The sequence below is a fragment of the Lytechinus pictus genome, chromosome 17, assembly GCF_037042905.1.
Source record: "Lytechinus pictus isolate F3 Inbred chromosome 17, Lp3.0, whole genome shotgun sequence".
Lineage (NCBI taxonomy): Eukaryota > Metazoa > Echinodermata > Echinoidea > Temnopleuroida > Toxopneustidae > Lytechinus > Lytechinus pictus.
The window spans coordinates 4944137-4956290 of record NC_087261.1 but is presented as its reverse complement, the minus strand read 5'-3'; the positions used below and the strand labels follow the sequence as shown (position 1 = coordinate 4956290).

Genomic DNA, 12154 nt, shown 5'->3' with positions numbered 1-12154 from the left:
TATTAATACTTAATTATCATGTTTAATGTGAGTATTCCAGCCGTTAAAATTAATTCACTTCTGTCATTTTCTTTTTATATTTCCTTCTTTAATAGGCTGGTTACGTAAATCGTAATTTCCTCAATATAACAATACTTTACACTCTACTACAGTTTCATTTTGTTTGTTAAATGGCCAATTGTATCAATGTGTGTTACGAAATCCTTTCGTTAAGTGTTTAGAAATATCATGTATTAAATTTTCTTTAAGTACAGTGTATCATTATCATCATTATCATCGTGATCATCATCTTCACCATCATCGTCGTCATCAGAGAATTATCTTACCCAGTATTCGGGATGACCAGGCTCTAGATCAGAAACTGTTTGGCATTTATCCAATACCCTCTGTAGAGAAAAAAACAATAATCTTTATTTTGATTTCCAACATCTTTTTCATTATCTAAAGCTTTTGATTCTTTCTTCCTCTTAAACTTATTCTTTCTCTGTGGTAGATACTTCTGCTTTGAATAAAGTCTTTGTTCAAGTTTGAAAAGACAAAAAAATTAAAAATCTAGAATGTACAAAGGGATGGACACATATTGTCAACTTGTGATTATGAAATAACATAAAGTGATTTACGGCAGACAATGAGGAGCATGGCGTTTCATGTTACAATAGCATGCTACGGGCAAATAGTGTATCATGAGCTGTAAAAAATCTTCATAAAAGAATGGTCGCATTAAAAATATAAACAAGTGGAATGCCTCTGGCCGTCTCACCTGCATCACGCGATTCAATATAGCAGCAGTGCTGATTTTGAAAACTACTATAACTCGCACAAGATGTTCAGTGATACTTGGTTACTCTTATTTCCACGTTTTATGAACTAGACCAATACACTTATAGAGATATGATGGCAATTCAACAAATACCCCCAACGTGGCCAAAGTTCTTTGACCTTACATGACCTTTGACCTTGATCATGTGACCTGAAACTCGCACAGGATGTTCAGTGATACTTGATTACTATTATGTCCAAGTTTTATGAACTAGACCAACACACTTTCAAATTTATGGCTGTAATTCAACAAATACCCCAATTTGGCCAAAGTTCATTGACCCTAAATGACCTTTGACCTTGATCATGTGACCTGAAACGTGCACAGCATGTTCAGTAATACTTGATTACTATTATGTCCAAGTTTCATGAATCAGATCCATAAACTTTCAAAGTTATGATGGTAATTCAACAGATACCCCCAATTCGGCCAAAGTTCATTGACCCTAAATGACCTTTGACCTTGGTCATGTGATGTGAAACTCATGCAGGATGTTCAGTGATACTTGATTAACCTTATGTATAAGTTTCATGAACTAGGTCCATATATTTTCTAAGTTATGATGACATTTCAAAAACTTAACCTTAGGTTAAGATTTTGATGTTGATTCCCCCAACATGGTCTAAGTTCATTGACCCTAAATGACCTTTGACCTTAGTCATGTGACATGAAACTCAGGCAGGATGTTCAGTAATACTTGATTAATCTTATGGCCAAGTTTCATGAACTAGGTCCATATACTTTCTAAGTTATGCTGTCATTTCAAAAACTTAACCTCAGGTTAAGATTTGGTGTTGACGCCGCCGCCGCCGCCGCCGCCGTCGCCGTCGGAAAAGCGGCGCCTATAGTCTCACTCTGCTATGCAGGTGAGACAAAAATTACCAGAATTGCCAGATTAATATTCTCGATCAGAATGCGGTTTCATATAAGGACAAATTAAGCATTTGTGATTAATTTATGGCTCTATTCAGTTATATGAACGTGAATTCTGAATTGCGCATCCCAAACACATGCAATCACAAGGGCGACACGACATTTTCTCCTGCGACAATTTCTCCGGGCTTAATTTCGTCTAAGATGTAGGGTTAGGGTTGCAATAGGGTTTAATGTTAGGTTCAGGGGAGGGTAGTGTGAAACCCAGGGTTACAGCTGGTCATTCGATTAATGTATGGAATTTAGAGCAAAGCAATTGTCGCTGGAGCAAATGTTATGGAACCAAAACAAGATCGTACATGGCGCAAAGAAATTAACAAAATATTCATTTAACTGTGTCCGATCTTTACACGCCCCTTGAAAGGCTGAACCTATATTTGCCTATTAAAAAATACGCTTCTTTAACTCATGGCTTGCGTTATTGTTTCTCCGATTACGAAGAGACATCATTTTGGCCTAATGTGAATGTCGAAGAACCCTTCATTTAAAAAATCCATTAGGAATGATAATAAAGAAATTTCATAGTAGGCGGATCCATGGGGGGGCGAGGGGCCCGCCACCCCCCCCCCCTATTGGCGGAGCAAAAAATAAAAAGGGAGGGAAAGAAAGGGGAAAGAGAGGAGGAAAAGAAGAGGAAAAATAAGAGGAGGAAGACGAGTGAATAAAATAAGGTGAGGGGAAGACTTGAAAAATAATTTTTTTTAATTTTTCATGCCACTATATGAAATTTTCGCTCGCATTACCTCTTCGATGAGATGCTTATATCTTGCTCAATAGGCTGGTATGGAGCTTATGATACCAAGTTTTTGACGTCATTATATACAATATATTTCAGCTCGGACATTGAGCTTTCATTATTTTGTTTGATTAATCAATTCCTTTAAAAAAGGTACTCTATAAAAAGTCCGTTTCATTGCCTGAATATCAACACTTTCCCATCGCACTGCGCGCTTTCATTATTCGATTTGACAAGTACTATTCGATTTGACAAGTACATATGATGACACGGTCCGGGGTCAAAATGATGATAAAAAATATCATCTCGAGCTTCGCGCTCACATCATTTATTAAGTGCGATCCACATCCAGTTCAGAATTTTCCAACACAGTGCATGAAATAGGGCTTAAATTGATCCTTTTCAGATCGGAATATTAAATATTGTCAGCTCGCGCTTCGCGCTCGTATTATTCATTTTTAGAATATAAAATTGTATTCAGATTGCCCAGATTCTAGATCTAAATCTAAAACACTCGCACGCATGTTAATTGAGACAGCTTGTTCTTTATTGAAAACGTGCTTAACTCATCCAGTTTCAGATGAGAATATCAAAAATGTTCTGCTCGCGCTCCGCACTCACAATACTAAAGTGGAAAGATACCCAATTACCCATCCTTTTCATGATTCACAAAACATAATAAAGTGTCCCGTTTTGAGGTCTGAAATTCATGATTACAAAAAGTGCTTAGAATGGCAATGTTTTAGGTCGGAATGTAAAAAACTGTCCGCTCACATTATTTAATTGTTGAAAGATCTTCTTCATGGCTAACTGCAAACAGTCCTTAACAGGTCACTTTAAGCAGGGAGTTGGGACTTTGGGTTTGGTTTGACCGTGCTTCGCGCTCAAAGTGATTATTTAGTTACATACGAATCTTATTCATTGTCATAAATATTTCCCAGAATATTCATTTTCCAGGACAAAATACATGAAATCCCCCCCCAAAAAAAATTAACTCGAGCCTCGCGCTCGCACTATTAAAGAGGGCTTATGAGATTATTGCATATTTATGTAGTTTTATAAGAATAAAGCTAAAAAGTGACTGTTTCTTTCAAAAGAAACAGAAAAAAAACTTTGAGCGGCCGATCTGGGAAAATATGGGTAATTTTTTTTCGGGCCCCTCATTGGCAAAGGCTGGATCCGCCCCTGAATGTAACATATAAACAGTAAAGTAAAATAGCCATGTATTTGAAGCATAAACCTTACCATGAATACGTCTGGCATATGTTGAATGAGTCGGTCTATGGGGTTATTATCAGCTAATGTACACATCAACAGCTCATCCCAACTGATAAGGAGGAAAATATATAAGAGTCCAGCATTATAACATCATTTAATAAAATGTCGGTTTTGTATTTAAAAGAAATAGACATTGCTTAGGAACTTTGCGAAACAAAACTGCAAATTAAAACAAACAAACCAGAATTGAAAACTTGTTAGATAACAGAATGATACCTTGCGCCGTAAAAAGAAAGTAAGAAATAAAATTGCATTCACAAGTGTCAATATAAATAGTATACATAACCATAGCTTTGGAAGTAAAATCGTACTATTCGAAACAAAACACGTGAGATATTTTCAAACTTTCCACAGTTGTTGTGTAATCCTGTATGGTAAGAGATCACACCTATGTTTGAATAGCATCTTCTATATCAGAGAAACAAAGTACACCTTCAACACTTTCGTGTTCTTCATCATAAGCGAGTAGTTAATCAAGCTTACCGATTATGTAGGACGATGGCAACAGCGACGTCCTTATTATGTGTGCCAAAGACGATGTCCATGATACCATCACCGGCACAGTTGACGATGTCGACAGCGGCACCGTGATCGAGAAGGTAGGTTACAGCATTGACCTGGCCTTCCTGAGCGGCCAGAAGTATTGGTGCATTCTGTAAATATTGCCCAAAATCAGGAGGAAAAAAATGAAATAAGAGCATTCATGGTGAGAGTCATAGTCGTAATTGCAACATAACTATTGCTAATGCGCCATTTTAACAGGACATACGAACATTTTTTTTTTAAGTTTTGCAAGGACGCAAAAAAAGTTGGCAAAGTCCAAAATTCGTATTTTATGCCAGAAAATGTGCGCAAAGCATTAGCTTTAATGTTCGGAAGCTACGCCAATCGTTGCGGGTTTGCTTGGAATCGCTTTTCGTTCGGAAGGTTTTTTGTGTGAAATTGCTTACTTATATCACGACAAACCCGACTACTTAGAGAATAAGAGCCTAACAAAGGCTGAGCTGGGGGGCGCTTCACTCCTTATTGCTTTATCATTAAACTTTCTCAAAAAATATCCTAGAACTTCAATATCTGGCTAGCCAACAATAACAGCATCTGATCTCCTTCCTGACCAACAGCGTAATTGAGATAATATATTGTGTGGAAGCCCAGATATGGAAGCCGAGATATGGCGGATGGAGAAAACGTTTTTAAACTATTCGAGTGAGCGAAAAGAGCAAGCAAAATTTTGATTTTTAAAATACAAATATCTATTTTAAGTTTTTTGATAGATTTTGACAAAATACATATCTCCCCCTTTCCTGTTCTTTTGTTTCCTCTTTTTCCCCTACGTCCTGAAACTTTTGGAGTTGCAATGGCCCCAAGACCCCACTTGTACGTCAGTGTTCATGAGTACCGACTGTTACAACATCACCTGAAAAGTATAATCTGATAAGATTTACACTTACCCCGCAGTCATCGCTTTGGTCTAAGAGGTGCCCATGGGTTGAATATAGGATATCCATGGTCTCTTTATACCCACCCATGGCAGCAAGATGGAATGGTGTTCTGCCTTTATAATCCCTGAATATTACCAAAGAAAATAAAAGATTAGCTTCTTGTGCATCGTCATCTCCTTCTCCCCCTTTTCTTCTTCTTCTACTACACACTGCACTTCTTCTACTCCTTCTTTTTATTTTCTTTCTCATATCCTCTTTTTTTTTTTACATATCTCTCCTTCTTCTCCTTCATCCTCATTTTTTTTGTCATGCTTATATTTTTAAGGGAAGAGCAGTTGTTTAAAAAATTTGGTATATTTACCACGCAAAAAAGATTTTTGTTAAAAAATTGAATCAATTCGTCCAAAGATACCATTCTGAAATGTGATTATGATAAACGGTTAAAGATATCTGACGAGCCCAAAAGGGGCCTCACCCCAAAAAACGTCCCTCTTAACGAAGCAAGCAAACAAACAAATAATCAAACAAGTAAGAAACAAATAATTACACGAACCTAATCAATCAATATAGAATTTTATATGTATCCTGTGTTACTAACCGGTAACTTTTAAATGTTTTTGAGTTATTTTAACAGAAATTTCGAGTCTTTAAAGAAAAAAGAAAGAATCGTCTTTGCACTTACTTGTGAAGCAGGGCACCCCTCAGGAGAAGAAGTTGGACAACCTTCTGATGTCCGTGGAGGGCAGCAATATGAAGAGCTGTCATTCCCTCCCCATCGGTATCATTAATGATGTTTGGTCCTATCTTGCTGTCTAGAAGTCGCTTGATGGAGTTTAATCGCCCATACCTAATTAATGGATTCAGATGAAAATATGAATATAAAGTTGAACTGAGAGACACGAAGAGAGAGAGGGAGGGAGGGGGATTGTGTGGGTGTGTCTAGGGGTGTGGAGGATGGGTGTGTTTTGTGTGTATGAGAGAGAAAGAGAGAAAGACAATGGGCGTGTGTGTGTTTGCTTGTGCGCGCGCACGTGAGGGGAATGTGTGTGCTGTGTGTGTATGAGAGAGAAGGGAGTGAGAGAAAGAGGAGACATATGACAAACACGATGAACGAGTCAAGACGGTCGTATTAAAAAAAAAACTTAATCAGGAGTAGATATGAACATGGTAAACATAGAAAAAACTCTGTTTATAAAAATTCATACAGCTCTGTTTAGTAAATGAACCTTGCAATAAAATAGTTTGAAGCGGGTTGAACAAACCGTGTCTAAATAATTGAGAATCAAATATTGATAATTACAAATAAAAAGCTTAATCATTGGTAGAAATGAACATATTAAACAGCGAGAAAAAAGGAGAGGAGAGAGAGAGAGAGAGAGGGAGGGGGGGGAGAACGAGAGGGGGTAGAGGAAGATATGGGGAGGGGAGAGGGAGCACGCGTGAGAGGAAGACTAAAAGATAAGAGAATAGGCTGAAGAGGACGAAAGAGCTTAGATGGACGAATTGACCAAGAATTTAATCAACTGTAGATATGAACATAGTTTAGGCCACTTAAAAAGAATGAGAGAGAGAGAGAGAGAGGGTAAGAAAGAGTAGGAAGAAGAAAAGAAGAAATTGTGTTTAAGAGGGTGTGTGGGTGGGTGTGAGTTGTGTGTGAGGTTGCTTTGGTGTGTTTGGGTGTGGGTGGATGTGTGTGTGGGTGTGTGCGTGCATTGTGTGTGAGGTTGCGTTGGTGTGTTTGGGTGCGGGTGGATGTGAGTGGGGGTGTGGGTGTGTGCGTGCGCTGTGTGTGAGGTTGCTTTGGTGTGTTTGGGTGTGGGTGGATGTGAGTGTGTGTGTGGGTGTGCGTGAAAAGAGAATAAAAGAGAAAGATGAGAGAAAGGGTGGAGTGGGTAACAGGAGGGAAGTTGGGTATTCAATCAGGCCACACCTCCCCCGGCCTTTAGTGGCCTTCAACGGACAAAACACAATTAAAAGAAAAGGAAATAATTCCGAAATTACCTGGCAGCAAAATGTAGAGGGGACTGTTTAGAGTTGTTCTTAAGATTGACCGTAGCACCCAGATCTATCAGACTTTCTACGCACACAATGTTACCTCGCTGGGTGGCGTAATGCATCGGTGTACAGCCGTGCGAGTCTCGTTCGTTCAGTAGACTAGCAAACGTATCCTGTCAGAAAAGTTTGCACGAAATAAAAATTTACTCATAAAAAAAAGAAAGTTCACAGTTGTTTTTTATACATTACTAGACAAGATTTGTGGGTATACTTTATCCTAATAAAAACTAAGGGAAAGCATTTGTGATAAAAAAGAGTAAAGTGATGTTATTCTAGTTCTCGGGATGTCAGAGAATGGGGGAGCATTTGTTTTTCAAATACTTTGTGTTATTTATTAATAATGATAAAAATAATGTTAAGCATAGACCCTACTCGTTACAGAATTCATCGGGATTTCCTTTTGTTTATTGCAGCTATGTGGGCGTTTCACAAAGATTGCAGTATGATTAGAATCGCATTCAAATTTCCCGTGGCACTATGCTATTATGTGCTGCTTAATACTTAAGCAAAACTTAAATCATACTTAAATCTTCGAGGGATTATTGGAATGTATACGTTGCAACAGGTTGACTACTTGAATAAAGTTGATATCTGATTTGCTCATCATCATATTCGCTCTAATGCAACGCCATTGGTAATGAAATTGACCTATTGAGGACATTCCCACGCACCTGCATGTCAGTAAAGACTCTGAGCTCCCGAATATTCCCGCCATGTATGATGGCAATGTGTAGGACGTTACGACATTCTGCATCCTTAACGAAGAAGTTGGCGCCTTTCTGGAGAAGGAGTCTCGCTGACCGCCATGCACGCTTTGAGGCCGCCAGGAGGAGTGGCGTACGATTTTCGAGGTCTTCGGCGTCGATGTCTGCTCCCTGCAGTATTGAGATCGACAAAGAAAAATATATAATTGGTATAATCATAATGTAGAAGTGGACGATTAGAGTGGAGGTAAGGGTGTAAGAAATAAATATAAAGATCGACAAAAAGTTGGATTTAGCAAAGGAGAAGGCAATATCAAGTAAGAAATTATAGATAGTGTTATTTAAAAAAGGAACAGTTAATATGGCTAAGGTAATGTAATTGAGAGGGGTGGAGGGAGAGAGGAGGAGATAGTTAGAAAAGTTGAAGGGGGGGTAGAGAGAGGACAGGGAGGAGGGGAAATATGAGGGGGTGGAAAGGTGGGGAAGATGGTACTGCAAATTTCAGACAGAACTGTCGATTGATATCGAAAAAAGGCTTTGGCATTAAAATGCATTTTTTGGATAGTGTAAATATGACTTTTGAAAGCAATACTTATGTAAGCCTTAACATATTTAAATTGAAGTACACTTGAATGAAATTAATGACTTGTTTTGTGTTACTTAGATAATTATTTATTCACTTCAAAACTAACCTGATCAAGAAGATACCTGACGACATCCACGTGATCAAACATGGCGGCTCTGTGGAGTTGGAAAAAATATCAAATATAACATGTGTTTTTCTTCTCTTTCTTATCAATTTTCTAATTAAATTCCGGCTGATGATTTTAAGCTTCTTTTTAAATGGATTATAAAAATTATTTTAAACCCGAATACGAAGGTCAATCACTGTCTTAAATCATGAACACATATGAACCAGCGTAGCGACTTAATAATTTCTTCATTTACTAAAAAACAACTTACACTTTGATGCCTTTAATTCACTATAATTTGAATAATAAGACGTAATTTGATATGTCCGCTGCAATATTCAGAAAGTTAAACTTTCTTAATATCAAAGAAAGTTAAACTTTCTTAATATTGAAGTTAAACTTTCTTAATATCGCAGCATATATTGACAATTTGTCTCTAAAATGAAATTATTCACGGCATCTTAAACACGTAAGACGATTGTTATTCATTAACACATTGATGAAGAATTCTGGGTAACTTGAGCATATTATGTGTGTGTGGGGGGGGGGGGTGTCCGGGCGCGCTCCGGGAGCTTCTGTTCACAAAGATCCCTTTTATGTAAGATCGCACCTGTCGCCATGTCAAATTAAGTCGACTTTATTAACCCTACCCTTTTTCCAACAGAGAAGTAGGTTCTTTAACGCATAAATGTTGTAACTCTCCCTTACACGGGACCGACGGCTTTAAGTCTCCTCCGAAAGACTAACAAATGTGAGTAAATTGCCTTGTTCTCGGACATAACAGTTATGGAGAATGGCGTTTCAAAAAAAGAGGCAGTACTTACTTGTGTAACGGTGTCATCATTTCTATATCTCGCATTTCTAGAGTGTTTTCTGTTTTGTAATTTGAGAGCATGATCTCTACGATGCGCAGTGCTCCCTGACCGCAGGCCAAGTGAAGAGGGGTGCATTTGTTATCCTTCAGTCACCATAGTGATGGAATAAGTAGTAGAAAATAAAACAGACAAAATAATCATTTAATATATTCATCTGTTAAACTGATTTATACTTTGATTCATCCAGGAAGAAATTCTTATTACTAATAGATGATCAGATTTATTTTTATTCGTTATATACATCTGTTATTACAATTTAAAGCTGATATTATAGTATGTCAACAGGCAATGTGCACCAAGAAAGTGTAATGATTACGAAGGATTGTAGACAAGGGGCCCGTAGTAAACACAAAGCTTAGCAATGATCGTAGAACTTATTTCTGCGATTGCCTACATTGACTACAATGTACAAATAATCGTAAAAATCAAGCGTACGATTAATCGATAACATTTGTGTTGTTACGGGATCCACGATTTAGGGTTAGAGTTATGGGGATTGACATTTATATAACATTTTCACTGTAAAGCATTCTATTCAAATATGATTTGACAGGTCTATGTTTTACTTGGAGGACTTTTCTATAAAAAGTATTGGACTCTTAACAGCTCTATTATAAAATGAAAAAATACCCTTTTCTTTAACAAAACACTCTTCATTTCTAATATACGTGTATATCAATTCTATTAAGTGGCTCTGTAATAATGAATCTATAAGATTTTGAGTAGATTGCTGGTGAGTGTAGGCCTTGATTAATCTCATTTGGAAAGTGATTATTTAGATCAATGTAATTGATTACGGGTGAAAGCAGTATATATAAATACAAAACACTACAGAATAAAAAACAACACTACAATAATTTCTATCAGAGACAGGAAGAGAGAGGTAGAGAGTGCGACAGAAGCAAAGGAGAGGTCCATGTTTTTTTCATTAAAATACCCATTTTCTTTGTGTAATATCGAAGGAGTCTGCAACCCTTTAAATATCTTAACGAAATCCATTAATGTCTTGATCAGTGTTAGTAAACCACTCATGTCGAAAGTTAGAAAACCTTCTAAGCACGCAGTCAAGATAGATAAACAAATTAATGTCTACCAAGATAATGGCAACACTCCACTCAGTTAATCAAGAGGCTAACGATTCAGGCTTCAGTCACATCTAACGGTACCGATCCCAAACTGATGATGGTCTGTCATTCATGGTGATATAATAACTTTATTCGAGTGGATTCGTTGGTGTGACTGTAACGATTACATGGGAAGACAATCAGGGTACATTCAATTGCTCGTGCAATCGTTTGCACAATACATGTCGCACACGATCGCAACGGCTGTAAGCAGTCGCACGACTAATTGTGAAAGGGGCTTTAAACACATCAACGAGGCATGCTCGTGATGGTAGGGAAGGAGAATATATGTAATGTTCACGCAATCATCTGTTCTTATATATGCCCGATTCTTATATGTATATTTTTCATTTAGGTTTATTGATTTTTTTATGGAGGGAGGGGGGTTAAATTGGCTTATGTCATCCGAGTTTGAGTGCTTTCTCACGTACACAAATAATTAGAATGCATAAGAAAGTTGAATTAAATCACTAGGGAGACAGGTAATAATGAGGACAGAATAAGTGGCAGCTACTCGGTATACTTCCCAAGAAATTAAGGTTTTATAGCCTCTTCTAACAAGAAACGCATTTGTATATTCCAAGAATAATTGAAGAATGGGGAGTTAAATTAGGAACCATTCCCTATTCGCATTATGTTTATTTCATTAATCACTGTGTGTTTGTACAAAAGTTTATCTCGTTTCTAAGGAAAATACAGGCTTAGTAAAAGATCAAAAGAACAAAAGTAAAAAAAAACCAAAACAACAACAACAGCAACGCTGAAAGCAATGGGGAATGAAAATGGAGGGTAACGGGAAAACAATAACAAATTAACAACATCATGATGTTAGTTAAAAAGGATTAGATCATCCAGTTTTCACACTATTTTATTTTAGAATTTCTTTTCGTTATCCATGCTCGGTGATATATCATTCTTTTCGTGTAGGATTTACACAATATTTTTCTTTATTGGAAAATATATTAGTAAAACACGAAAGTAAAAAGGAAGCTGAATATGTTGCCAGTTTGTGATTCAATGATCACAACTTAAATAGAAATACACCAATTCGTTAACAAGCCATTCAAATTGCAAGCTTGTATAGGTTGGAATTGTGTTTGTCGTCGTTTCTTGAGCATGCTCCTAATGAAAAACAAATACATATAGTGACATTACGAGCTCAAAACTTACAATATATTTAATTTCTTCGATACATAGAACATTAGAAAAGGGACATAAATTTTAGTAAAAAAACAAAAATTTCGGCTCTTTAGTGGCGCTCTATCAGCAAGGGGGGGGCACTAGCTTTAAGACAGGTGACAAGCAAAAAGTCTGGGAGAATCTGCGTCTGCCCCCCCCCCCCCCAAATAAAAAAAATGAAGGAAATCAATGAAGTTTGGAATAATTAATTCCCAGGATAATGACGTAAACACATTCATAACATTTAAAAAGAAACACATGCTTGTAAAACTGATAAACGTCAGACCGGAACACGGGGTGTTGATGATAGGAAAGT

General features: G+C 37.2%; 1 protein-coding gene across 2 annotated transcripts in view; it reads right to left on the bottom strand.

The window, feature by feature from the left end:
- Window positions 1–12154, bottom strand: part of LOC129279829 (transient receptor potential cation channel subfamily A member 1-like) — a 64377-nt gene that overhangs the window by 9580 nt on the left and 42643 nt on the right. For both annotated transcript variants that reach the window (XM_064111765.1, XM_054915885.2), the window contains 9 exons: window positions 9485–9618; window positions 8661–8709; window positions 7936–8139; window positions 7211–7377; window positions 5892–6056; window positions 5219–5333; window positions 4251–4420; window positions 3735–3816; window positions 327–386 (listed from right to left, as the gene is read on the bottom strand). In XM_064111765.1, coding sequence (XP_063967835.1) covers window positions 327–386; window positions 3735–3816; window positions 4251–4420; window positions 5219–5333; window positions 5892–6056; window positions 7211–7377; window positions 7936–8139; window positions 8661–8709; window positions 9485–9618 — 1146 coding nt within the window. The remainder of the gene's footprint in view (window positions 1–326; window positions 387–3734; window positions 3817–4250; window positions 4421–5218; window positions 5334–5891; window positions 6057–7210; window positions 7378–7935; window positions 8140–8660; window positions 8710–9484; window positions 9619–12154) is intronic.